The sequence below is a fragment of the Penicillium bovifimosum genome (genome assembly GCF_028826915.1).
Source record: "Penicillium bovifimosum strain IBT 22155 chromosome Unknown utg000007l_segment0_segment0, whole genome shotgun sequence".
Lineage (NCBI taxonomy): Eukaryota > Fungi > Ascomycota > Eurotiomycetes > Eurotiales > Aspergillaceae > Penicillium > Penicillium bovifimosum.
Genome location: NW_026622716.1, coordinates 854,854 through 878,175, shown reverse-complemented (window position 1 = coordinate 878,175; position 23,322 = coordinate 854,854). Strand labels below are relative to the sequence as shown.

Genomic DNA, 23,322 nt, shown 5'->3' with positions numbered 1-23,322 from the left:
GTGGATTACCTGATGAGGTGTTTCTGGTGGCATAAGTTCGTTTCATGTATCATATATCACTTGCTATTTAGACTATACGTTTCTAGCGGGCATAATTGATCAATAGATTACTGTTTTCTTTATTCTAGTATGCGAGATATGTTGGCTTCCTGGAAATAGCTAAGATATCGTGTATAGCAAAGATGCTTTCTAGATCAGGGGAATCCTGGTTGGAGATGAAACAGCCATAGATTGCTTTGATCTGCAGAATTGTATGAATTTTTAGTTCTTACACCTCCGTTGTTGGGGTGTTACGTCGGATGCTGGTTGGATTGGGATGCGGAATCCAGATACTATAGGCTCTGGTATGAATATGTGTTTAACGAAAGTGCTTTGATACATGTATCAATCACTATGGTACTCTCCATAGACCAAGGATCCATGTACAGCTGGTCATTGGGTAAGAATGGATTGATTCCAATTGATCATTGACAAAGAACGAAAACAAAATAGACCGTTTCCAACCGGAGCAGTCGAATGACCGTACCCAAGTCGAAGGTTGCTAAGGATAACAAAGTGGACAACCATGTGCACCGAAGTTGGATCAGTTGACGATGATAAGCCCAGGGCCAGCAAGAGTCTCGTTGGCCACACTCCACGCATTCGGGAATGGTCCCTTCGTTGGTGTCACCGCAGCAATGGTCAACCCATTCATCTCATGTGTGTCATAAGGGAACAAGGCCTTCGCAACAATATCGTCTCCCTCGTTCTCGACGACCTGAAGAGGCTCCACGATGGGCAAGTTCTGCTGGTTTATATAAGTCATCCACAGCCTAGTGTCGTTGGTGTGGTGCGAATGGGCGAAGGCAAAGCTGATATTTGCGGTCCTCGCTGTCGGAGTTGTGATTATATCGAGAGGTTGAAAAGTCTTGAGTGGAATGGAGTCGATATTGGGGCAGGTGCCAGGCACGACGAAGCTTTGAATCGCAGTGAAGGCAAAGTTGAGATCACTGGTTGTCAAAAAGGGCAGCTCACTAGGGACTTTGCCCTGCATGATACGAAACCAGCCCTGCTGCTCTCCCTCCTGGCCGACGATGGAAGAAACCTCTCTTGACAGTCCGAAGTCGCCATTCATAGCGAATCGCTCCACGACATCCTGCAGGGTGCCCAGAACGACATCTGTGAAGGTGCTAGCGAGCAAAATGGCTGCATCGAAGTTGTCGACTGGGAACTTGTAGTGGCAAGGCTCGATGGGTTCAATGCCAACATTGTCCAGGGCGTTGTTGGCGTCTAGGGCATGGAGTTCCTCTTGCTGTAATAACAAGTTAGTGAATGGATCAAGCAATATTGATGAAGATGGTCTCATACAGCCAAGATTGTTCTCAAGCTCCTCAATACGTAATCAAGATCATCCTCACTCGAGAAGCGGTACCCCGGGACTTTCTCGGTGATGTTCGTAATCAGTTCATTGAAGAATGCAACTTCAAACAGTTCATTGAATGCGACCAACTTGAGGTTGGTAATTCCGGGTTCGCTGATGCCAGGTGGAGGAGGTCCGTTTGGCAGGGTCCCGTGTGCGTACTCCTCAATCATCTTCAACTGTTTATCGCTTGGATAGGGCATTCCGTGTGGCATGTTATCGTAACTCGATACATTGCGGACTGGAAGAGCAGAGACCAGATGGGCCGCTGCCAGAAGGAAGGCGGCGGTGCGAATGCGCATCTTGGTGTGTATATAAGGGAGTTTTAAGAATTTGTTGGAGAGACACTAGTATCTAGTGTACAATAACAGAGTTGATGACACTTGAAGGACTCAAAATGTGAAGAGAAAAGAGAGATGAGATAGAGCCGGGAAGCTGACCTCGACTCGAAAATGGTATTAGGAAAGAATAGATAGGGAAGGTGCTACTGGAGCAGTACTTCTCATGTACAATATTGCACACATCAGTGAAAGAGATGGGAATCGGATTCCTTGTCTCTTTGCACGGGCAGTAAATATCTCGAAAACATCGTATAAAGTATTATCAAATGAATCCACGCCGGGTGCAACAAGAAAATATAACCTCACCCGCGACATCTAGCGCCAAAGTGTGGCCTGCAAGACGAACATTTAAGCACGCTCGGTGAAACCAACAGTCTCCTTCTCAGTGACCTGGATCTCCTTCTCAACCTGCTGAAGATCAACGTGCGCAACGGCGGCATCATCGCCATCGAAGATCATAGCCAACTCCTCAAGAGTGGGGCCACGGGTCTCAACATAGAAGAAGTAGACGAAGCAAAGCTCAACGAAAATCCAGATCTGTAGATACCGAACAAATTAGTATTTGACAAGGCAAAGGGTTTTCGATAGGGGATTTAGGGTGCTTACGGTGTAAATCAGCGAGAGGTTCCAGTGGTGAGGAAGCTTCTCCCACGCAATGGGGTTGGTGTAGCTAGAGAGAATGGTTAGTTTTGTGAAAATTATGGCGAACTTTCTAGGGCACTCACTTTCCAAGAACCAGAGATGCCTGGGTGGTCAGGTTCATGATCATGATACCCTTGGCGCGCAGACGGTAGGGCAAGATCTCAAGCGAATAGGCAACGAGCAGACCCGACCAGGCGATGGCGTAGAAGACAGAGAAGAGCCAGACGAAAACGACTTGGGGGTATCCAGCGGTGTTGACATCCTGAGTACGTTCGTAGACAGAGGAAACGACAGTCCATGCGAGGAACATGAGAACCATGCCTAGGGAAGAAAGTTAGTACTTGGTGAATCCGGCGCTAGTCAGAGTAGCACGTACCAACAGTAGAAACCAGGAAGAGAGGACGTCTTCCGACTCGGTCAACGAAGAAGGCACTGGAAACACTGACCACCAAACTGAGCAGGGTTTGGCCACCGTTGAGCTATGAAAGATTAGCAGGGGGCCATTTGGCAGGATTCTGGCGTGAGGGGACACGTACAGGAATCTTCTTGGTCTGTTCGGTGATACCCATGCTGTTGTAGATCAGGTTGGTGTAGTTGCTGAACAAGGCATTGCCACTGTATTGCGAAATGATACCCAAAGAGATCAGGAGTGCCAGACGGTAGCGGTTACCCTTGGTCTTCATGAAGTCCAGGTAGCTGCTGTTATTCTCGTACTGCATTTCCAAGTTGATAGTCTCCTTGATCTCGCGGAACTCGAATTGAACGGTGGCGTTATTGACATCTCCATTTCCATGGTAGTAGGTGAGGAATTCCAATGCCTCGTCGTAACGCTGCTTGGAGACGAGCCAACGAGGGGATTCCGGGACCCCTGGAAAATGGTCAGCTACAGACATTCAATCCGATAGAAGAAAGGTGATGAAGACTTACACCAGATGAAAATGATCTGAATGACAGCGGGGAAAACTTGGAGGAGAGTCAATGTGCGCCAAGACCAATCGTTGGGGATGTACATGGTTCCCCAAGCAATCCATGCGACAACTAGATCCAGTCAGCACATCATCACAAGGCAGGGTGTGTCAGATTAGTGCATACCAAGGGCACCCAAGTTCCACAAGCAGTTATAAATAGCGGTGACCTTTCCACGGTGCTGAGGGTGGCAGATTTCGGTGAGGAGAACTGGGGATGCCATCTGGGCAAGACTGTTGCCGAAGCCCAGGAACAATCTACCAACAACGTACACTGAAGAACAGTTAGTACATAGGACGGTGCGAGGATACTGAATAACAAAGCTTACTTCCGTAGTTCTTGCAGAATGTGCCGAGCAAGCCACCGAAGATCATCAGAACACACCCCATCATGATAGGAAGCCTGCGACCCCATCGATCGGCAATGAAGGGACTACTCGAGTCAGCAGAGCCCCATTCCAGGGCTTGGAAGCGGAGAACAACTTACACAATAGGGAAACTGACGAGACTGCCAATCTGGTAGATTGCATTCATCAATCCCAGCTTGGAGCCCTCGGGGGTGTGGAAATACTCCTGCCAAGCATCCAAAGCCTGGGAAGTGTTAAGCATCATTCTATAAATGATCCTGTTAGCCCAGTACATATCAAACAATTAAGTTTAGCACCCACCCATCGTATCCGGTAGTTGCAGAAGCAATGCAGAGCACACTAGCCCAGAAGTAGAGCTTGCGCAGGTTAGGTGTCGACCACCAGTTCACCTTCTCCAACTCAGGCGCAACCTGAGCGGCATCCGTGTTGAGGGTTGAAGCTCCGACGGCGATACCCATCTTGTCGGTAGAGTCTGCCTAGACGAACACAGTATATGTAATATCGAGGTAGGAAGATTCGGATGTCCACCGAGCTCACGACACAGCACAAGAGGAATGCTGAGATTGCGGGGGCTCCCCAACCTTTTAAACAGTTCACATGTGCCATTCTGGAAATATTCAACAATGTGATAATGATATTACCCGGCTAATTGGCACGAGCTCTGGCTGGTCTGTTTGATGTCCAACGGCTCCCTGGTTTCCATGATCGAAACGCCTCTCGGAAAAAGAAAATAAAAGGATCGAGTAAAATTGTCCAAGACGCTAGAGCGGATCGCGTGCAGCGCCGAGAGTAAATGCTCCTAGTCAAGCACTGACTAGCCATAATTGGGACCCTGTCAGACCGGCCCTGGCCTGTAGAAGCTGCAATAGAGTCAAGGGGGAACGGCCCATCCCCAGGTTTAGCTCCACGTGATTGTCGGACCTGTCCTGATCCATCAAAATCCAAGCCACACAGAGTCATGATTGGTGATAGCTGAATTGGCTATAATAAGCGGTCGCGTGGTAATTGGGTAGACCTCGCTTAACATTCTCAGGGACTGGGGATTCCTCCAGATTTCTTTGGATACGAGACAGAAATGTCGTTCTCCCCACAAAAGTCAAGGTCGATTATCCGGGCCGAGTCCCACATAATGATTAATCTGGGGGAAGAAAAGCGGATACTGACGATAATCCTCCGTGTTGATTTAAGCTGTACGATCTGTTCAGCTGCCATTGCAATGGTTTGATCCTGCTCCTGTTGAGACATTTGGTTGTTTCGCGTTGGAGCTTCGTAGACTACCGAACCCGTTCAGGATCTCCGTTGTTCATCCCGTGCCCAATTCAGTAAATGTCCAAGCTCGGACGCCACTTGAGGGAATAGTGGTGTGGTGGTGATGCCAAGCGACCTGGGGCCCCCTGGGGAGAAAAGCTGGAGTTCTTCATTTGCGGGGAACATGCACCTGGCCAGCCTTGTCTGACTGTTTAGCCGGAATACACCCTTGGCAACGCCACTACCCTCGGGTTGGCGGATGGCAAGGATCTTTTTCGATTTCAAGCAACGCCATGTAATAAAGAGAAATGACTAAATACGACTTTATCCTGACTTTGTAGTCGAAGTTGTCGATTTGTATAACCGTGGTCACCGCCTTCCTCCCTTAGCCAGGCAGATGACCGCCAAAGCGGATAAGATCGGACAATTCATGGAATCTCATTGGTCAGATTTTGGTTTTAAGCAGAGTTGGACAACTATGAAAGACACCTTCCCGAAGTAGGTTTACTGCCATTATCCTGGATAATATCGTACAGCCATGAACAGCCATAAAACAAGCCATAAATATACCCTGGTCTTCTGCGATGGGTATTCCTACCACATCACAAACACCGTGAGTCGACAGAATGGCAGCCAACACCAACTACCAGCTCTCCCAAGAGCAGATTGATCACTTCATGCGCTATGGATACATAATTCTATCCAATTGTTTCTCGCAAGAGAAAGCCACCGAATGGGCCGGAGATGTTTGGGAAAGGCTTGGCATGTCGCCAACCGACAAATCAACTTGGACCGACCAATTTACGCACTTGGAAGAAACCAAGAAGGAGCCCGTGAAGACGTTCGCCCCTAAGGCCTGGGCAGCCATGTGCCAGCTTCTCGGAGGTGAAGACCGTATTGCCCCCGAATCGGCCTATTGGAACGACTCCTTGATCGTCAATCTCGGCACTCCCGAGTCCGAAGGGACATGGCCCCGTCCTGCGGATCTCCAGGGGTGGCATGTGGATGGCGATTTCTTTATGCATTTCCTTGATTCGCCTGAGCAGGCCCTGCTCGTTATCCCCTTGTTTACCGACATCCAGAAAGGTGCAGGTGGCACTATGATCTGTCCCGAAGCGGCAAAGTTCGTTGCCCAACACTTGGTAGGTGGTCAAGGCTCTCGGTCCGTTTCGCATCTGCTGACTTCGATTTCTAGTACGAGCATCCCGAGGGAGTGACTCCGTATATGGTTCCTCTAGGCGAAAATAAGGAAGTTCGTAGGGATCTGTCCTTCTACTTGGATATTGTCAAAAACTGCACCGATTTCCATGAGATGACTGGAAAGGTGGGCGATGTCGTCCTCCTCCATCCTTTGATGTGTCACTCGAAATCGGTCAATAGCCTGAGACATTTACGGGTGATCACCAACCCACCGGTGGCCTTGAGATCGCCGTTTCAGTTCGACCGGGATGACTCTTCCCAATACAGTATCGTCGAGAAGAAAACGCTAGCTATGCTTGGCAAGGACAGGCTGCCTGGCTGGACCATCAAGGGGAAGCGAGAGACTGTAGTGCCGGAGAGGCTGAAGAAGAAAAACGCGCCGAGGAAGACCGACCTATAGGAAGATTGAGGGCATCCTTGGACGAACGATCTTAGCCTGGGGGTCATTACCATAGCCGCGAACTCTGTCTTGTATTTATTCGATTGGCCTGAACGCAACCCTATCCTTGGCAACATACGGTTCTGTCTTAGCCTTCAATTGCCTGTCAAGCTTTCCTATCTCCGTACTCTTTCGGGCTAGTTAGCTGTGTTATTTGAGACCTCCACCAAATTGCCAATATCATTTCATTTGAACGCTTTAATCAAACTATGCTCAGGCGTCTTTTCGCCACAGGAAAGCAGAAGAAATCCCTCCAAGCACAGAAACCCCCGTTATGACCTCCCCAAACTACTTGGAACGCCGCGACCGAAGCAAACGTCACCGCCTCCCTCTGTTCACTCGTCATGCTCACTTCCTTCATCAGAATGAGATACCCGTTGGCCGAATTGACGAGCTCCCTGCTCAGTCCAACAGCTGCCAGTCCATGACAGAAGACGTTCAACAACACAACCCCTCCAACAGGGACTGCAACGGCCATACCCCAGGCTCTCATGTAGTATGACATTGTCGTTGGCATGGTGGAAATGAAGCCGCCCTCTTCCTTGGGTAGGTTTTGTATGCGAACATTGTAACTTGAGACCAGAAGGCCGTGGCCAAGACCTGCTGTGAATAACAGGAACACCCACGCAACAGTGGGCGTGAAGCTGTCCAACAGGATAGAGCAGCCACTTGCAAGAGCAGTCAAAGTCCAGCCACCGGAGATGACCCACTGGGTACACCGCAACTCCCTGGCGAGAACAACGCCAACCACCGCAGCCGGCGCAATCGCCAGGCCAATCATGGCTAGCAAGGTAATGCCCGACAAGGTGGTGGACATATAATGAGCTGAAATGAAGTACAGGGGCAAGAACTGCAAGTGTGCAAATACCTAAACTGTATGTCAGAAACCCCATATTGACCTTGAAGAAACGAAAAAGATCACTAACCACAAAGCCATGCAAAAAGCACCCTACATGCGTCATCACCATCATCCTCGACCGGAACACCCTCCTCCCAAACTGCGGATGCAGAGCCCAGTTGGCCTCATACAACACGAGCGCAATAAGCACCGCGCTACCTACCGCAACAGGAACAACAGTCTGCCACTCGCTCCAACGATACGTACTCCCACCCCAAGAAACACCGACCAAAACAGACCCAATCCCCAAAAACGCCAGAGACACACCAGACCAATCCATAATGCGCATCTTACGCAGCGGTATATGCTTTGAAACACGCAAATCAACAGCGAACGGAATAGCCAGCAGGCCAAGCGCACAGAAAATAAAATTGAAGTAAAATACCCATCTCCAATCCGCATAATCAACAAACAACCCACCAGCAACAGGACCCAGAATGGCCCCGCACATGCGCGTCAGCAGAATATAGCATGAATACCGAGAATGGATACATTCCGGCGCTGACTCGGTCATTATCACGAAGCAGAGGCTCATCGCACCGCCGCCGCCAATACCCTGTATCATGCGGCCGATGATCAGTTCCGCAAGTGTCATGGAGCCAGAGCAGATTCCTGTGCCGATTGTTGCGAACACGACGGCAATTACCCAGACGGGGCCGTGGCTGAAGACTTCGCTCATCATTGTGAAGTATAGTTGGCTTGTAGCGCCGAAGAGAAGGTATACTGTATTGGCCCAGAGTGTGCTTGCGAGTGGTGTTTCGAAGGTATTTGACAGATCCTGAATTATATTAGTGTGAGTGACAAGGAGGTATAGAGGATTGGCTGGTGCACTGGTAGCATACAGGTAAGACTGGGATCAAGATAGTGGCATTGAACGAATCCATCATTGCCAGGATAACGATACAGACGAAGACCAGCCATCCTCGTATTCCGAGTCTTCGTTTCTCTTCTTCGAGTGAGTCGCTTTCAAATTGCACTGAGCTTCTCAGTGTTAGGTTGGGCGTCACATCGCCCACGCTGCGGACGCTGTCCGGCACGCCGAAGTTGATTTTCGTTTCATTTTCGAATATCTCTTCCGCTATGGAGTGTCGTCCCATTTGATCTGAGACCGTTCTGTGGAGCAGAAGAATAAATGTATCGATATGTTCTGTCGTTTCTCACGCAGTCTGATTACCGTGGGTGTCCGAGGTTGACAGCGACGGTGAAGATAAAGGCAGCCACTCCTCGGAGATAAAATCATAGCCAGGCGTCATTGGAGTCACCCACATAAACGTGCGATAAAGGAGCTGCAGTCATTGTGGGGAGCCAGAGCTTTCCTCTACCCCTTGGTCCGTCGAGAAACCTGGAACAGGAGTCTGGCGCGGATTCCATAGCCCAAGGGGGCGCTGTAAGTGCTGGCGATTGATCCTAGATTAACCTTCTTGATTTTTTAGTTTAGAGGTTCTTCCCTTCTCAAAGAACTGAAGCCAGACCCCTAGGAATGATGGGTTAGGGGTGTTAGAGCCTGAACGTATCCCGCATTCCAGCCTTCTCATCCCTTGTTAGCTGTCGTGATGGAGGATGATGTATGCAGGTGCACTGGGCATACCGCACATAATGCAAGGATGTAGCTCCTATGCACTGGACCTGTTCTATGTAGAGAAGGTTCCAAGCGGTTGGGGATTTATGTTGTAGGTTGTGGTTGGGGTTGTTTGGGACAGAACTTATTAGGGCAAGTAGGAGGTAAAAACAAAGTCGGATTCTCTTACAATCACAATGTCGAGGCCCTTGATACCGACTCTCCAGCCTCTTGAAGACATTTAAAGACTTCTTTATCTGTAAAATGGTGCTGGGACTTCGCCAAGAGCTTACGGTATATGTTACTCCTTGCTCAATGTGTGCATATATCTCGTCAAACCATGCGCCCGCCATGTCTGGATGATACAAATAAGTACAATGGACAAGCGAAATACACGAGCAAGTTATGGAAGTCTGGAAGAATATGCTACAGGTATCTCGTAGGTTGTTGGCGATATTCACCCCGCCCCCTGCCGGGCGATATATGACAATGACTTTAACAGAAAAATGCACCTACTTCTTTCTACGTGAAGTATATATTTCTCTATCTTGACACTTAGTGATTCGCCAAGCGCCAGAATACTACAAAAACTTGATGGAATTGACATTTCTTTTACATCCATGGATAGATTTGATAAACTGCAGTGCCTAGTGTAGCTGGCTTTATCTATGACCTTAATTACCAGCTCCTGGCCGTTGGATCTTGAGATCTTGATTCTTGGCGGAGTTGAACAGCAGATTGGGAGTTGAACTTCCTAATTAGACCAGGTAAAACGTCGGGCCGGTGTTATTGTACTACTGTACTCCGTACTCCGTATCCGTTGTCCGTTAAAGTCAGGTTTACTGTTACATTACCGGAGCTAACCAATAGAAATGCGCTATTTTAATACACTACCTAGTAATCGTGTCAAAAGTCCTGATTTTAACAGACAAGGGGATAGCCTCACAGACTCGCTCGTAAAGACAGGCATTAAGGCATTGGACATCAGTTTTATGAGCGCCAAGACCGTAGTTATGCATAAGGACTCGTTATGTGCAAACCGAATCAAAATATGTAACGTGAATGCGCCCAAACCGAAGTGCAACTCGACGAATCAATCCCTTTTAACTTGATCGTCTGCTCTCGACGGAGCTTCGCTCAAATCCACCCTCGAGCCCGCCCGAGAGGTCATTCGCGACGCGGCCATCGACTCCCCAGTGGTGACAGCATGGAAAGAGAAGTCCAACTCGCCGACCAAGCTTTTTACATGTCTAGAACGGAAATGATATCAGCAATGAGAAGGCGTGGTCCAACTTCGGAGTTTCTGTTGCAGACATACCGGAGTAACCTATCCACATCACCGACAATGCACCGGGTCGAGATCTGCAGAACTGCAAATGCGGCGAATCCCGGCTCGGCGACATGTCGGAGACTTAGGATATCATGATCTAGGTCCTCTAGGCGTTTGGTGAAACTGTACGGACGTGGTGCTTTTAGGTAGGGTGGTAGAGGTTGTCGGTTTGTGATACTGGCCGAGAGAAGACAAAGTAAAGAGGTGACCTCGTGCGTCGTGACTTTGGCGGTGTTGACCAGTCGTCGGAAATCAAGCATCCAGGCTGTATCGGCGGGGTCGTCGCTGTCGCCGAGGTTCATCAGAGTATCGGATGCGTAACCGAGTAGACTGAGATAGTTCACAATACTAGTGCGAAAGAAGTGTTAGTACCTGAAATGGAGGTGGGACGGGCCCAGGCATACTTCTCAACACATAAAATGATCGAATCGTATTGCTTCTTCGGAAATCGACCGCCGATCGGTACCTCCCACCGCAGGAACCCGGAGTATTCCCGCAAGCCTGCTAGCATGAGCATCTGTTTTGAGAACACTTTGTGTCGCGCTTTCTCGAGCCTCCGACCTGAAGAGCTTCTAAGGATGTAGTGGCCCTCGTCACCGCGCATGCGACCGGAGACTGTCTCATGGATAATTGAGTAGTAGTTTGCGAGGAGATACAGTGATGCTCCTAGACTTTGACGGAGAACCGAGTGCTCGGAGATGGGATAGGGGAAGAACGTCCAGAAAAATGCGACAGCAATACCACCCGCTACAATAGCTAGCCGATAAGGTGCCAAGAGGTAGATGGGGTAGAAAGGCTGTCCATTCGAGGTCGCTACTGCCTCGCCAACTCGGCGAACCTGGAGCTCATAGCCGATGATCATGGTGGTGGTGACGATGCTGATGATGCCTACAACCCGGAAACGGAAGAGCTTGATCGGGATGTAGAAGGCGATGGTGACAAAGATGAACAAGAAAACAAGGATACCTGGGGTCTTTTGACCCGGTATATACCATATCAGCAGACTCGCCACCATTGCAATAGTTGTACCCAGAATTCGCAGTACAAAACTGAAGATACTCTGTCCCGAGGTGGGAGACATGCTGAGGTTGACCATGATCATGGCCCATACCAGTCGCTGGGAAGTAAAGAAGGTCTGTGTGTCGTGTAGGAAGCCGATTACTGCAATAGTCATAGTGGCACAGGCGACACGGAAGCCGTAGGTTGACTCGGACGAGCGCAAAAACCACGGGAGGACCCGGATTTTGTCACCAAACTTCTCGAATAGCGTAGTCGGCGGCAGATGTTCGGGGTCTTTGCGAAGCCTGTACGCTTCACCAAGGTGAAGGATGTTGTTTTGTGTATGAATGTCACCCATATTGTCATCTTCGTGCGATTCCTCCGCGTTCAAGAAAGCCTTGGCCCACTTCCATATTCTCTTGCCACCGGGGATAACAAGTCGAGTCTTCAAAAGTTTTCCTTTCGCCTCAACATGATCGGCATAACGCACAAAGTCAAGCACGGTTTGACCAGTCGAGTATAACAATTGTTCCATCTGGTTTTATATTAGCGTTCGCGATTACAACATGGCCTGCAAAGGAAGACCTACGTATAGAAAAATAAACAGCTGTCGCCGACTACGCTCCATCTGCGTGGCGGAAGTATCCAGAAAATCAGTGTCCAGCAAGTGTGGAGATGTAGGGTGATCGAAGAAGTCGGACGGGAGCTTGATGCCCTTTTCCTCTGCCCATGTCTGTAAAGCGATTCGCTTTGCACTTCGGAATTCCCCAAGTTTCTTTTCAAAGTGCCCAGTAAAGGCCTTCCCCCGGGAGCAGTGTTTTCGGCCGTGGCCTCCACATCTTCGTTTCCCTCCGTTGAATCACTGTCTGGAGATTTCCTAGCAGCCTTTTGTCTGGGTGGCTTTGTTAACCTGAACACATACGAGGTATGCAGCAGCCCCTCGTCGATAGTCTGGATCATGGTCGCAAACGGATCATGTACCGCCCTCATGATATCATTCCACTCGTGAACAACGCGCTGTCGGAGATCCTCTGGAATCACCGGCAGATTGGGATCAATCGGCTGATTCCATCTGTTGTAGTCCGACAATCGCTGGAAAATATCCACCACGAAGCTCAATCCCACAATCGGGATCATGACCTGGCGCAGATGACGAAATATCGTTTGGAGATCGTCAGGTCCCAATTTTCCCAATGCGATCTCACGCTTTGCGAATGTAAGGTCTGCATGGAGCTTGGCGTGGATATCTGTAATTCCTCGGACCGCGCTACGGATAGCTTCCGCTTCGGGGCTGTATACCTTGCCTTTCTTGCCAAATTTCTCACGGGCTTCGTCAAAGGTCTCTGTGCGACCGAAGATGTCGTCTCTCTCCAATGATTCAAAGTATACAGCGTGGGCCTTCAAAGCTGAGCGAAGACCGCCAATGTAGCCAGCCATTTGCTTGAAGACGACCTGGCGTGAGGTCATTGGAAGAATCAACAGTGATGTTGCTGTGGATATACCGAGACCCGTGAGAAACGCTTCTAGCAATTGCCTGATTAGAGAAATTGCAGATCCCATGTTCTGCATTTGCGGAGCGTAGACCGAAGACACATTCGCAAAGATTGCATAGATAATCACAGGGAATTGAAGTTGCGGATATTTGGCGCGGAAGGTGTGTACCATCCAGATTTGGAAGAACAGCCACACACCACTGACAGCAGAGGCCGACGAATTATATGTATCTTTGTGATTAGTAGCAGTGTGTTGGCGCGCCTTGACGCCGGAGAACATTGTCAACAGCGCGAAACACGCGGCTATGCAGACAGACAAGACGTCGAAGATCATCATCTGGATGAATTTTGCGCGGGGCATGATCGCAAAGCCTAAGATGGAGATGATGGCCACGAGGTAGCCCACGGTAGTGAACTCATTGGCAACAGCTTGAGATTGATAGCTGAGTTGGAGATCAGCCTGGTTCTGGTAGACTTGAAATTTCGAGGTTGGCAACTTACATGGCCACAGCTATAGTTGGTGCAATGCCGCCTCTAAAATAGATGTTAGACCTCTCTTTCTGCATCATTACTGCAAACTATCTCATTCCAGGGTTGACTTTTCAACTTACTTCATCATCAAGAGAATGGTAGGCCTGTCCAAGCCCGTCTTCTGCCATCTCTCCTTGATGGAGTTGAACAACGATGCCTTCTCATCTTCAGCGCTATCCTGAGGCTTTCCGTGCGGCGATGGATTGAATGACGAGCCCGACTGGCGAGACCGAACTCGCGACGCCATATTTACAAGGGTTCACACGGACACGGTGATGTACCTCGGCCCAGCCACTCGAGATGTGAATGCGGCATCACCCACGTGATCTAGTTGATAAGATCTTAGATCTGCAACCTTGGAAGAATACAAGTCGATGAATTTATCCGTGTCCTGTCAAAAAGTGATCTCGCGGCTGAAGAAGTCAGGTTGAAGTCTGGAAGACTTTTGCCGATCCCTGCTTCTTTTGGCCTCCCCGCCTTTGGTTCGGGAAGGAGTCCGACTCAACGTCCTTCGCTGTTTGTCTCACTGACTCGACCATATTCACCATCACCACTTTCCTAGTGTGGGAAATATTACAGGCTATTTTACCACTAGACCACAAGTACAACAAAAACCAAGGTTGTAGGTTCTTGTTTATAGCCTAGGAAGGCCTTATCCTAGTCTGACACATCCCCTAGGCTATGCCGACTCGTCGGAATTCGGGCAATATGTCTTACCAGCGATATCCTCTCCCATCTGATATCTGGGCACCGGATCCACAGAGTGCGAGAAGTAGCGGGTACGCGCACGAGATGAATTGAAATGGATTAGGTCCCAATGGAGGGCCTCGAAGGGTTTGTTGTATGTCATCTGGTCTCCGAGAGATCTGACAGTTATGAGACCCTTCGAGGCCCTCCGCTGGGACCTAGACCACTTCAATTCATCTCTTCCCGCAGTAGCATTACTTCGTTGCCATCCTAATCGTACGTAGTTTTACACCTATGTCCATGGCAAGACCCCAAAGGTCGCGAACCAGACTACATTCACGATTTACTCCGTACTGAGAATGCACCTATGCACAATTTGCGCTTTGCCGATACCCCGAGCGTATCTTACCTGCTTAGGGCACTCTTCATTCGGTTCACTACCTAGTTATTCTTCGGACTTTCTGAGCCCGATGGGCTCTGCAGAGTTTGCATGATCAAGCCTTCAATATGACATTGTTGGAAGCCTGGCAAGTAAACAGACCGAAGATAGTACCTATGTTCTAAGTCGGTCCAGTCCTGCCCCGAGATCTAGACAAACGCAACCCTACTTCGACATACTACACAGTATGGATGCGATGGAAAGTTTCCAATTCACCCCGATGTTTTAGATACTCCGACCAGGTCCATCGCGCTATCCTTCAGATACTCCGCGTCGTGTAAATGAGCGGACAGGGTGCATTTGGCCGGAGTGAAGTGCTTGGGAACCAGATATAAAAGTCGAGTCCATTTAAGGACGTTTGGGTTGATAAGACATCCTGAATTTACAAGAAACCCCCAACGACAAGTCCCCTAGCTAAAGAAAAACAATTCATAATGGTCTCCACCAAAATGCACAAGGGTAAGGCCATGGCCATTATAGCATTCCTATCCGTGGCCGCGGCCGGTGCCCCCGCCATGGATCCAGAAACGTAAGTCAAGGACCTATCGATGCATGTGGTATCTTCCGTGCACATATAGCCTTGCACATGCATAGCGCAGGCCTCTTCATGCGCATTACTGAGCTGATTCCGAACCCAGTCCCGCTGTGAGCAGTGTCGACCACCGCGCCGGCATGTCAGCCGATGTTGTTCACGACGGTGCCCACGGCGATATCCACGGCGGTAATCACACTATTTCGCACGGGTAAGTAACACGATAAGTCTATCCCCTTCTCATCTAATGAACATTAAACCTAGACCTGAGCGATACGGTGGCGATCTAACCTGGTTCAAGACGGGACTAGGAGCTTGCGGATGGTACAACAACCCAGGCGATGCGATCTGCGCCATCTCGCATATTGCCTACGACCGCATGAACGTCGACAGCAACCCGAACCACAATCGGCTTTGTGGACGGAAGATCCGTCTCCAGCGCGGTAGCCGTGAAATTGATGTTGTTGTTGCGGATCGTTGTGAGGGATGTAAGGAATTTGATATTGATGTCACCACTGGTGTTTTCGGGAAGCTTGGGAATCTTGATGAGGGGCGTGTGCATATTGATTGGTGGTGGATTTGAATAGGTACCACGCTCTTGTACTTGTCTCCATAGGGTCGCTGTCTTGGAAGCTCGGCTTTCGAGGCTGGCGGGTTCGTATAATGGAAGGAGACTTGAAAGTGTTTCAAACAGGCATTGTAATTGACGATGGAGAGGCTTCAATCAGTACTCGGGCCAATCGGAATCTACCTGCTGTTTCCACGATCGTAGTCCTCCGCGGATATCGCCGATGAATCTCTTTCCGTTCTGATCTAGTCCTAGCTCTTTCATTTTCTTGACGGCAATCTGCGAGTCGTTGCCGAGACGACACACGACGTATATTGGGTTTGTTGAATTAGGCGCGGCAAGCTCAGAGGGCAACCATGAAGGTAACTCTGCATTTTGCAGCCCATTATCGGAGTGCGGTTGTGCAGAGGAATTACCCGAGGATAGGATACTTGAAATGGGAACATTTATGCTGTTCTCCAGACTGCAAATCCCAAATTGGGCCTCGTCACGCACGTCTATTATCGTGTGACTTGGTGCCGAACCAGAAGGAACAGTTCCGTATTTTTGACTGTACTCCGAAGCAGAGATACGCTCCTCAGGACCAAGCAGCGAGGGGGAACTCGCAGATCCACAGAAAAACACATAGTCAGTCGACCCCGATTTGATCGTGTCAAGCGAGACAGTCGCCTCAGCAGAGCAAACTGCACAATTCGCCCGGCGCGAACGAAGACGAATCGTGCGCACAAGGGGTGACGAGTACGCTGAGAAGATATGTAGGGACGGAGGATCGCGTGGGCGGGTCGTGCTACCATGATCTGGTACCCCACCAAAATCAGGCGCAGTGATGACCTTGATCGCCTCCAGAGCCTGTAAGACCCCCATCGTCCCAACGACTGGCCCCAAAATACCCCCGTCCGCACAACTGACCACGCTATCTGCCGGTGGCGGTTTTGGGAACACGCACCGATAGCATGGACCTCCAGCTTTATCGCCCGGTGCCCGCGGCGGGTTGTTCAACACCATCAGCTGGCCCTCGGTGCGCAATGCGGACGCAGAAACCAATGGTTTTCCTAGCAACACTGCGGTGTCTGAGATTAGATAGCGCGTCGCTGGGTTATCGGTGCAATCGAGAATGATATCATAGTTCTGGAAGACCGTTGGTGCTTCTTCCGGTGTGAGATGTGTTCGGTGTGCGATGTACGTGGGATGCGGATTCAGTCTAGCGAATAACACGGGAATTATCAGCATCCAGCTCGACCCCTCTTCCCGGGCTTTGGGATTCACTCACTGTCGCAAGGATTCAATCGCACTGTCCACCTTGTACTTCCCCACATTCTTTGTTTTATGTAGCACCTGCCGATGCAGATTCGATTCCTCGACTGTATCCCCATCAATGAGCCCGATGGTGCCGACACCAGCTCCGGCAAGGTACTGCGCAGCTGGGCATCCCAGCCCGCCGGCTCCAACAAGTAGGACCTTTGCCGATCGGAGTTTGAGCTGACCTGTGGTTCCCAAAGAAAATCATCAGTCTAATTGCTCAAGGAATTGCACCGGAGAATAGGCCCCTCTTACCTTTCAAACCAACTTGAGAAACAATCATCTGCCGTCCATAGCGTTTATATTCTTCTTGAAGTAATGGCCATCGCCTGCCATACCCGTTCCGACTCTCGTGCTGGGGGTCCGCAGACGTCGCGTTCTGAGATTGTGCTGCTTGCTCGGCGTTGGCGAGATCGTGTTTCAGACCTGCAAGCTGTGCTTCAGTTGCAGTGATCTGGGCGCGCAAAGAAGCGCACGTTTCTTCCAGAGATCCCATGAAGCTAGTTGATGCTTTGAGCGTGTGGAAAATCGAAATTTGACGCGTGAGGGGAAATGTGGAAATTCCCCGCCGCTTTTATGTGGGGCTCTGCTGATGGGTATTTGTCCGGGCATCGCCATTCGCCGCATCAATAGGTAACGACTTATTAATGTAGGGCAGGATTGATGGGTTGTGAGCTCACATATCCTCATATTCTAGGATTCTAGGTGTATCTGACTATCTGTCAAGACAACTGTATGTATAATGTAATCTATCACCTATAATCTATTTACTCCTTGTGCTCCGTAGTTTCCCCAGTCTTCTCCGTCTCTGCATGTTCTTCCTGCATAATTTGAGACTTCTCCAAGGTATGCTCCATGTCCGCGCGTCTCTGCTGCTCATCAACAGCACCGAAAATAAGATCCATCTCTTCCAGGGTCCGGCCCTTCGTTTCTTTGAAGAAGACAATGACGAAGGTCCCCATGGCGAAACAGAAGATGCCGAACATGAGGAAGGTCTTCCAGCCAATCTGGTTGATGGCCCGAGGAGTGATCTCGGTGATGACGAAGTTGAATAGCCATTGTGTTGCGGCACCGAATCCGACACCGTAGGCACGGAGCCGGGTAGGGAAGATCTATGAATGCAAGTTTTGTCAGTCATCTGATGGGGTCGATGTGGAATGTCCAGATGGAAGACTCACCTCGCCGAGATACACCCAGGGAACGGGTCCCCAGGATGCTGAGTAGCCGATGACATATAGATAGATCATGACGACCATGGCAATGGATGCCGATGAGACGGAGGAGGCATCTGGATTCGGGGGATGCGTGGCAAGGACTGCACCAATGATGAACATCATGCTAGCCATCCAGGCGGCACCACCGATCAAACTCTTTTTTCGGCCCCAGCGGTCGATGCCGATGACCAGGAAGATGGCTGTCGCAATCACCTTGACGGTCCCGTAGATACCGGTAGCAAACAAGGAGGAATTTGTTTTGCTTAGTCCGACCTGCCAGTGTCGAAGGTTAGATAACTTATGTGTTTTTCGGTGCTTGATATACTCACACTTGCGAAGATCTGAGGCGCATAGTATCCAATGCTGTTTGTCCCAGAAAATTGCTGCCAGAACATAAGGACGAATGCCAGGAAGAAGCGGTATCGGTTACTTGGCTTCAAGCACTCCCTCCAGGTCAAACCTTCCGTAGCCAAAGACTCTTCATGGATAGCAGCAGTAATCTCAGCAAACTCAGTCTGCACAACCTCACTATTCTCAGGCTCATTTCGAATGTAAGCGAGAGAGTTGAGTGCCTCCTCGCGGCGACCATTCTTCATCAACCAACGAGGTGACTCCTTCAGGAAGAACAATCCAACGAGCATCAGCCCGCCGGGGATAATTTGAATGGCGACTGGAATACGCCATTGACTTGTGCCTTCGGGGACATGCAGAGAAACGCCGTAGTTCAGCCAGTAGGCGAAAGTGCTACCAATAACCAGGAACTCCTGGAACAGACCGGCGATACGACCACGGGTTGCGGGCGGGCAGTTCTCACTAACGAACACAGGGGTAATACTGGACATGCCACCAATACCCAGACCGGCGATGACACGTCCGCCGTAGATCAGGCCGATTTCATGATGAGCAGCAGTTTGGAGCGCTGCGCCGACCATGAAAACCACGGTTAGGATCATTAGCGAGTATCGACGGCCCAGTCTGTCGTTCATGTACGCGGCGCCGATGGAACCGAAGAAGCATCCTGCGGTGAGTAGCGAAACCACGTTGGAGGAAACCTGGGCGTTCTTCTCGTCGCTGAAGCCGGACGACTCGACAGGCAGGCCGAAGTCCCTTTTGAAACTCGAAAGGGCCAGGACCGAGCCCATCACGCCCGTGTCATATCCTGGGCGATGCACATGTTAATGTCATTATATCACCGGTCTATCGGAAACCAGCTCACCGAACAGCAGAGAACCCAGGTAGGCCACCGAGGTCAAAATATAGACCCGGTAGTTCTTGAAGTTGACGAACCCCATCTTGAAGAGAAGTGGATGGTTCAATATCTCACTAGGTATTGGGATTGGGAGGAATTGACCCTAAAGAGAAGTCTTCCGCGAAGAAGAAAAAGACCTGCCGAGCTTGGGTGCCATGCGGATTTATACTTAAGCTAGCCCTTAGTGACTCGGTTCAATGCCATTATGCCAAGCGACAAGCTAATCGGCACAAGCAATTAAGTGGCTTTCGTCATCATGCAATGGCGCAAAGCCCCCGGGGTTGCTGGTTGAGACAGTCCGGGGGCACAAATGTGGATCTGGGGGAACGAGTTGGGGAAATTCATGGACCCACTGGATGGAATCTCGCCTGGCAGTTTCTCCATCCATTCGACGATGGTCTTGGTCAGATTGTGCGGTACTCGGCGCCTTTGGCGCGGGGAAGAGACACTGGGGTCGAAGGGCGTTGGCCATTGCTCAGTGGAGCCGCGACGGCTGTCGCCGCAACGGAGCTCCTGATTGGTGGAGAAACTATTTGTCTTTCCGGTTGTCTCCACTCTTCTTAGAAAGGGGATCGATCGGCTTATAAAATCTGGGGTTCGCTTTCAGCTATTCGGATGTTGCCGATATCCATTTCGTCAATCTCAGAGACAATGTGTTAGTATCGGAAAAGCGGTCTGCTGCTCCTTCCTCAGGCTGTTTCTGGTTGACTTCGACGAACTTGAGGTTTCGACCATAAACCTGAGAATTGCATGCGAGCCGCGGCCAACTCTCTCAGCCATGGTCCTCCTTTCCCCCGGCGCGGATATCCTTTTTTCCACTATGTCTTTGATGACTGCTAGATGAATAGCATACAGACTTCGCAAAAATGTCAAATGTTTGAAGCTTCGAGAGTAATTGCCAATTATTGTCGTGGATCAGATGAAGGTTCCCAGACAAATTGGAGATTGCTTTGGGCCAGGCCATCAAAATAGGAAGCTCCAGTCATTGCTGCCATTCTACGTGCATATACACAAACCTGATTGGAACCGGCGTATTATTGAGTACTATCATTTGACCTCGCTCACAAGGTTGGCACGTGCTCCGTCGTTGCCCCAGCTCTTATTGTTCACTCGCACATCAACCCGGGGATGTCCTCGCAACAGCCATGCTATCTAGCAACAATTGAGGCAACAGGCATTATTCGCAAGATGTACACACCTAACACCGAGTCCGAGCACCAAGCACCAAGCACCCCAACCTCCAACATACCTTCTCGTGCCCAAGAGATATCGTCAGATTCCGAATCTAATTGTTGGCAGCCGTGACATGTAAAGCCAACGATAGACTAGGCGCTCGACGTCTCATATGACTCCTTTTCAGCCTTTCGCTTCAGAAACTTTCGATACCCAAAGAGTGCCATAATTCCGACAACCACCAAGAACACAATGCAGAACACGAGGACCACACCACGATTCTTATCCGCCCAATTGCCTCGTTTGATAATTGAACGGCGAGTAGTGGTTGCAGGAATGGCAGGATAGACCAGTCCAATCACGGCCATGCTGTTGGAACGATGGTAGACCGGGAGAATGCTCCTGTGTTAACGTCGGTTAGAATTGATTGGACTCATTGAGGAGTTTGTTCAAGTAAGACCAGCTAACAGCTTGCCTTAACTGAGGGTAATCTCACAGGATACTGCAACTTCTGGCAATGTGATACCAGGGTCTAGAAAATCAGAGTTGCTAGAGTAACGTCAAATATGGAAGAATCTTTTCGTGAAAACACAAGCCAAGTACGAAGACTGACTCGTGGATATCAAATATTGAGTGGGGAGATGCGGCGACCTTGTTGAAAGAATCTCGAGACAAATGCCCCAGGTCCCACGGCATAATCCTCGCCCAGTAGAGAGAGCTCCGGCAGCCGCCGGACAACAAGCATTGCCTATTGATGATGCTCATCGCCCTAGGACTTCAGTCGTTGTATTTACTTGGGCTTTATAGAGGAGATCTTGGTGTGATTGGACCCCTGACTGCCCTACCATGGTTGGTTGAAATGTCAAATGGGAGAACCAAGAAGACAACTTCCGTATAGCTCCGGCGTTCAAGCTTCAACTCTCCCGGTAGAAATGGAGCCCTGATGAGGCGCAAATCCGTTCGTTCTATTCGCATCAGTTCCTAATTACACGGTTTCCGCATTAGACGGAGCTCTGATCAATTTTGTTTCAATAACTCGTGTGGGAGGCGGAATAGGACTCTAGGCCCCATGCCCAGCAGGTGGCTTCCAGCTCTTGAAACTGCTGCGTCACCCATCAGTCATACTTATTCCATGCTCGGCTCATCGAGTGTCTTAACGAGCTGGCCTGAGGAGACCGCTGCCTGCTTGGATAAGTAGGACCAGATATGCAGCTGCTGTATACATGTACCATTACCCGACCCTCTATGTTGCGGTTGTCTTGATTAGAGCTGTTCATGAGGACGATCAATTGTAGGAAGCTTTCAGCACATCATCCAGAAACCATCTTCCAATTTGACGTCATATCGCAGTAACAACACTTTTGACAACATTGACGTTCTAATTCTGCATTGTCTCCAGGCAATCAGTTGGTGAGAGAAAACTCATGGGCATCTCACGAGCCTCTTCGTTCATGTCTGGACCATCCAGTTCTTGGCCTTTTCGCTAATTGGAAAATTTATACATCCCACAACCATAAATGGGACTAGTCGTTCTCGCTTCTCAGCTGGACTTATGTGCTCTGCAAGATCGGAACACCAAGTCGCAAAGCCGGGCGCATCTTGGTAAGTGAAGCCACATTCAGTTAGGTTATGTTCAAAATTCGAAGAAGACAAGCAAAGGGAATGACTGGTCCTTAATTCATTGTTGTGCTTCCTCGGGGGTTGTATCAGGATCGTAGTTACCGGTATGCTCGTCCAGGATCCTTGCGTTTAGCGAGCTTTTTGCCAACTGGCCAGTCTTCCGCCAACTGGCGAGCCTATCCCTACGAATTGCCCCAAGAATCCCACTGCGACACGTGCCGCGTCTGATCTGATGTTTAATCTATGGCATGGTATCAATCTCTCCAGGGTGGGTCACAAACTGCTTAGCAGTTTGGCTGTCCCATACATTCTTCCAGCAGAGCATGCTCTGTACTCCAAGACGCTGAGGCGGAAAACACAAACATGTTGAATAGTCTCTCTACTGCAACCTCTGATGCTGGAATTGCTAGATGAGAATTACTGCTATCAAGCCATTTCGATAGGTAAAATAGAGGGGCATGCTTGAATATCTTGACTTATGTCACAAGGTCCATGGATCATTCAGCGTTAATTGTAGAACAAGCTCCCGAAAGGGTTTCGTGAGCTGAATATAGATTCCCACGTTGGTCAAGGAACTGCTTAGACACGGACTTCGCTGTACTCTAATACCGACTCGTTATAAGCGTCAGATAATTCTGTCTACTTGCATCTAATCGATAACCCTAATTTCAGTAGGTCCGGACTCCTTTCGGCTACCCACGTCGCTAAGCATTCTAGACTCTTGGCGGGTTGTTCTTCTGTCTATCACTATGGCATTCTCGACATTAGCAACAGCCCCCTTAATTTTGCTCTGGCAACATCCTGCGAGAGATATCTGCCCTACTCCACCTTGAGCCTGCTAGTATCCACAATCAGCAGCAAAAAGAATGTTCTGATGTTTAAATTTTAGATCCGCCCATCACCTCGTATCCGGCCCACAGGGCACCAATCACCATTCTCCCTTCACAGGAGGGACCTCGAGCCAAGACTTTAGGTTGCACGTTTCGCACAATCAGGACAAAAAGAGCTAAAGCGTACAGATTTAGAATGATCTGACAGGCATGTACGGGCTCAGTCTTTCTGTACCCCGTATTCTCTGGACGGCGCTGCCGGCCTGCCACCAGGTGCCCGACGTTGAATGCTGCATCTTG

The 23,322-nt window shown here is 49.7% G+C and overlaps 9 protein-coding genes across 9 annotated transcripts; 2 read left to right on the top strand and 7 right to left on the bottom strand.

Moving 5' to 3' along the window:
* Positions 1-583: 583 nt before the first annotated feature.
* On the bottom strand, positions 584-1,701 carry N7515_009243 (putative sexual development protein (LsdA); the record flags this gene model as incomplete). Its single annotated transcript, XM_056669987.1, has 2 exons — positions 584-1,291; positions 1,348-1,701. 2 exons carry the CDS (start codon positions 1,699-1,701, stop codon positions 584-586), a joined length of 1,062 nt encoding a protein of 353 aa, XP_056517786.1.
* A 387-nt stretch (positions 1,702-2,088) lies between these two features.
* On the bottom strand, positions 2,089-4,173 carry N7515_009242 (putative MFS hexose transporter; the record flags this gene model as incomplete). Its single annotated transcript, XM_056669986.1, has 10 exons — positions 2,089-2,277; positions 2,347-2,410; positions 2,466-2,703; positions 2,759-2,861; positions 2,919-3,250; positions 3,310-3,420; positions 3,475-3,621; positions 3,677-3,780; positions 3,835-3,960; positions 4,016-4,173. 10 exons carry the CDS (start codon positions 4,171-4,173, stop codon positions 2,089-2,091), a joined length of 1,572 nt encoding a protein of 523 aa, XP_056517785.1.
* A 1,416-nt stretch (positions 4,174-5,589) lies between these two features.
* On the top strand, positions 5,590-6,563 carry N7515_009241 (uncharacterized protein; the record flags this gene model as incomplete). The annotated part of the gene is made up of 2 exons (XM_056669985.1): positions 5,590-6,105; positions 6,159-6,563. 2 exons carry the CDS (start codon positions 5,590-5,592, stop codon positions 6,561-6,563), a joined length of 921 nt encoding a protein of 306 aa, XP_056517784.1.
* A 241-nt stretch (positions 6,564-6,804) lies between these two features.
* Positions 6,805-8,597, bottom strand: N7515_009240 (Major facilitator superfamily domain general substrate transporter; the record flags this gene model as incomplete). Its single annotated transcript, XM_056669984.1, has 3 exons — positions 6,805-7,470; positions 7,529-8,278; positions 8,343-8,597. The coding sequence occupies 3 exons, from the start codon at positions 8,595-8,597 to the stop codon at positions 6,805-6,807; spliced, it is 1,671 nt and encodes a 556-aa protein (XP_056517783.1).
* A 1,554-nt stretch (positions 8,598-10,151) lies between these two features.
* On the bottom strand, positions 10,152-13,658 carry N7515_009239 (uncharacterized protein; the record flags this gene model as incomplete). Its single annotated transcript, XM_056669983.1, has 8 exons — positions 10,152-10,308; positions 10,377-10,736; positions 10,793-10,949; positions 10,986-11,922; positions 11,977-12,120; positions 12,144-13,323; positions 13,382-13,414; positions 13,492-13,658. The coding sequence occupies 8 exons, from the start codon at positions 13,656-13,658 to the stop codon at positions 10,152-10,154; spliced, it is 3,135 nt and encodes a 1,044-aa protein (XP_056517782.1).
* A 1,313-nt stretch (positions 13,659-14,971) lies between these two features.
* On the top strand, positions 14,972-15,652 carry N7515_009238 (RlpA-like double-psi beta-barrel domain-containing protein; the record flags this gene model as incomplete). Its single annotated transcript, XM_056669982.1, has 3 exons — positions 14,972-15,066; positions 15,191-15,280; positions 15,334-15,652. The coding sequence occupies 3 exons, from the start codon at positions 14,972-14,974 to the stop codon at positions 15,650-15,652; spliced, it is 504 nt and encodes a 167-aa protein (XP_056517781.1).
* Positions 15,653-15,793: 141 nt separating this feature from the next.
* On the bottom strand, positions 15,794-17,432 carry N7515_009237 (HesA/MoeB/ThiF family protein; the record flags this gene model as incomplete). Its single annotated transcript, XM_056669981.1, has 3 exons — positions 15,794-16,838; positions 16,908-17,121; positions 17,192-17,432. 3 exons carry the CDS (start codon positions 17,430-17,432, stop codon positions 15,794-15,796), a joined length of 1,500 nt encoding a protein of 499 aa, XP_056517780.1.
* Positions 17,433-17,703: 271 nt separating this feature from the next.
* On the bottom strand, positions 17,704-19,442 carry N7515_009236 (sugar porter family MFS transporter; the record flags this gene model as incomplete). Its single annotated transcript, XM_056669980.1, has 4 exons — positions 17,704-18,048; positions 18,115-18,423; positions 18,480-19,309; positions 19,367-19,442. 4 exons carry the CDS (start codon positions 19,440-19,442, stop codon positions 17,704-17,706), a joined length of 1,560 nt encoding a protein of 519 aa, XP_056517779.1.
* A 1,282-nt stretch (positions 19,443-20,724) lies between these two features.
* On the bottom strand, positions 20,725-20,940 carry N7515_009235 (uncharacterized protein; the record flags this gene model as incomplete). The annotated part of the gene is made up of 1 exon (XM_056669979.1): positions 20,725-20,940. One exon carries the CDS (start codon positions 20,938-20,940, stop codon positions 20,725-20,727), a length of 216 nt encoding a protein of 71 aa, XP_056517778.1.
* Positions 20,941-23,322: the final 2,382 nt, after the last annotated feature.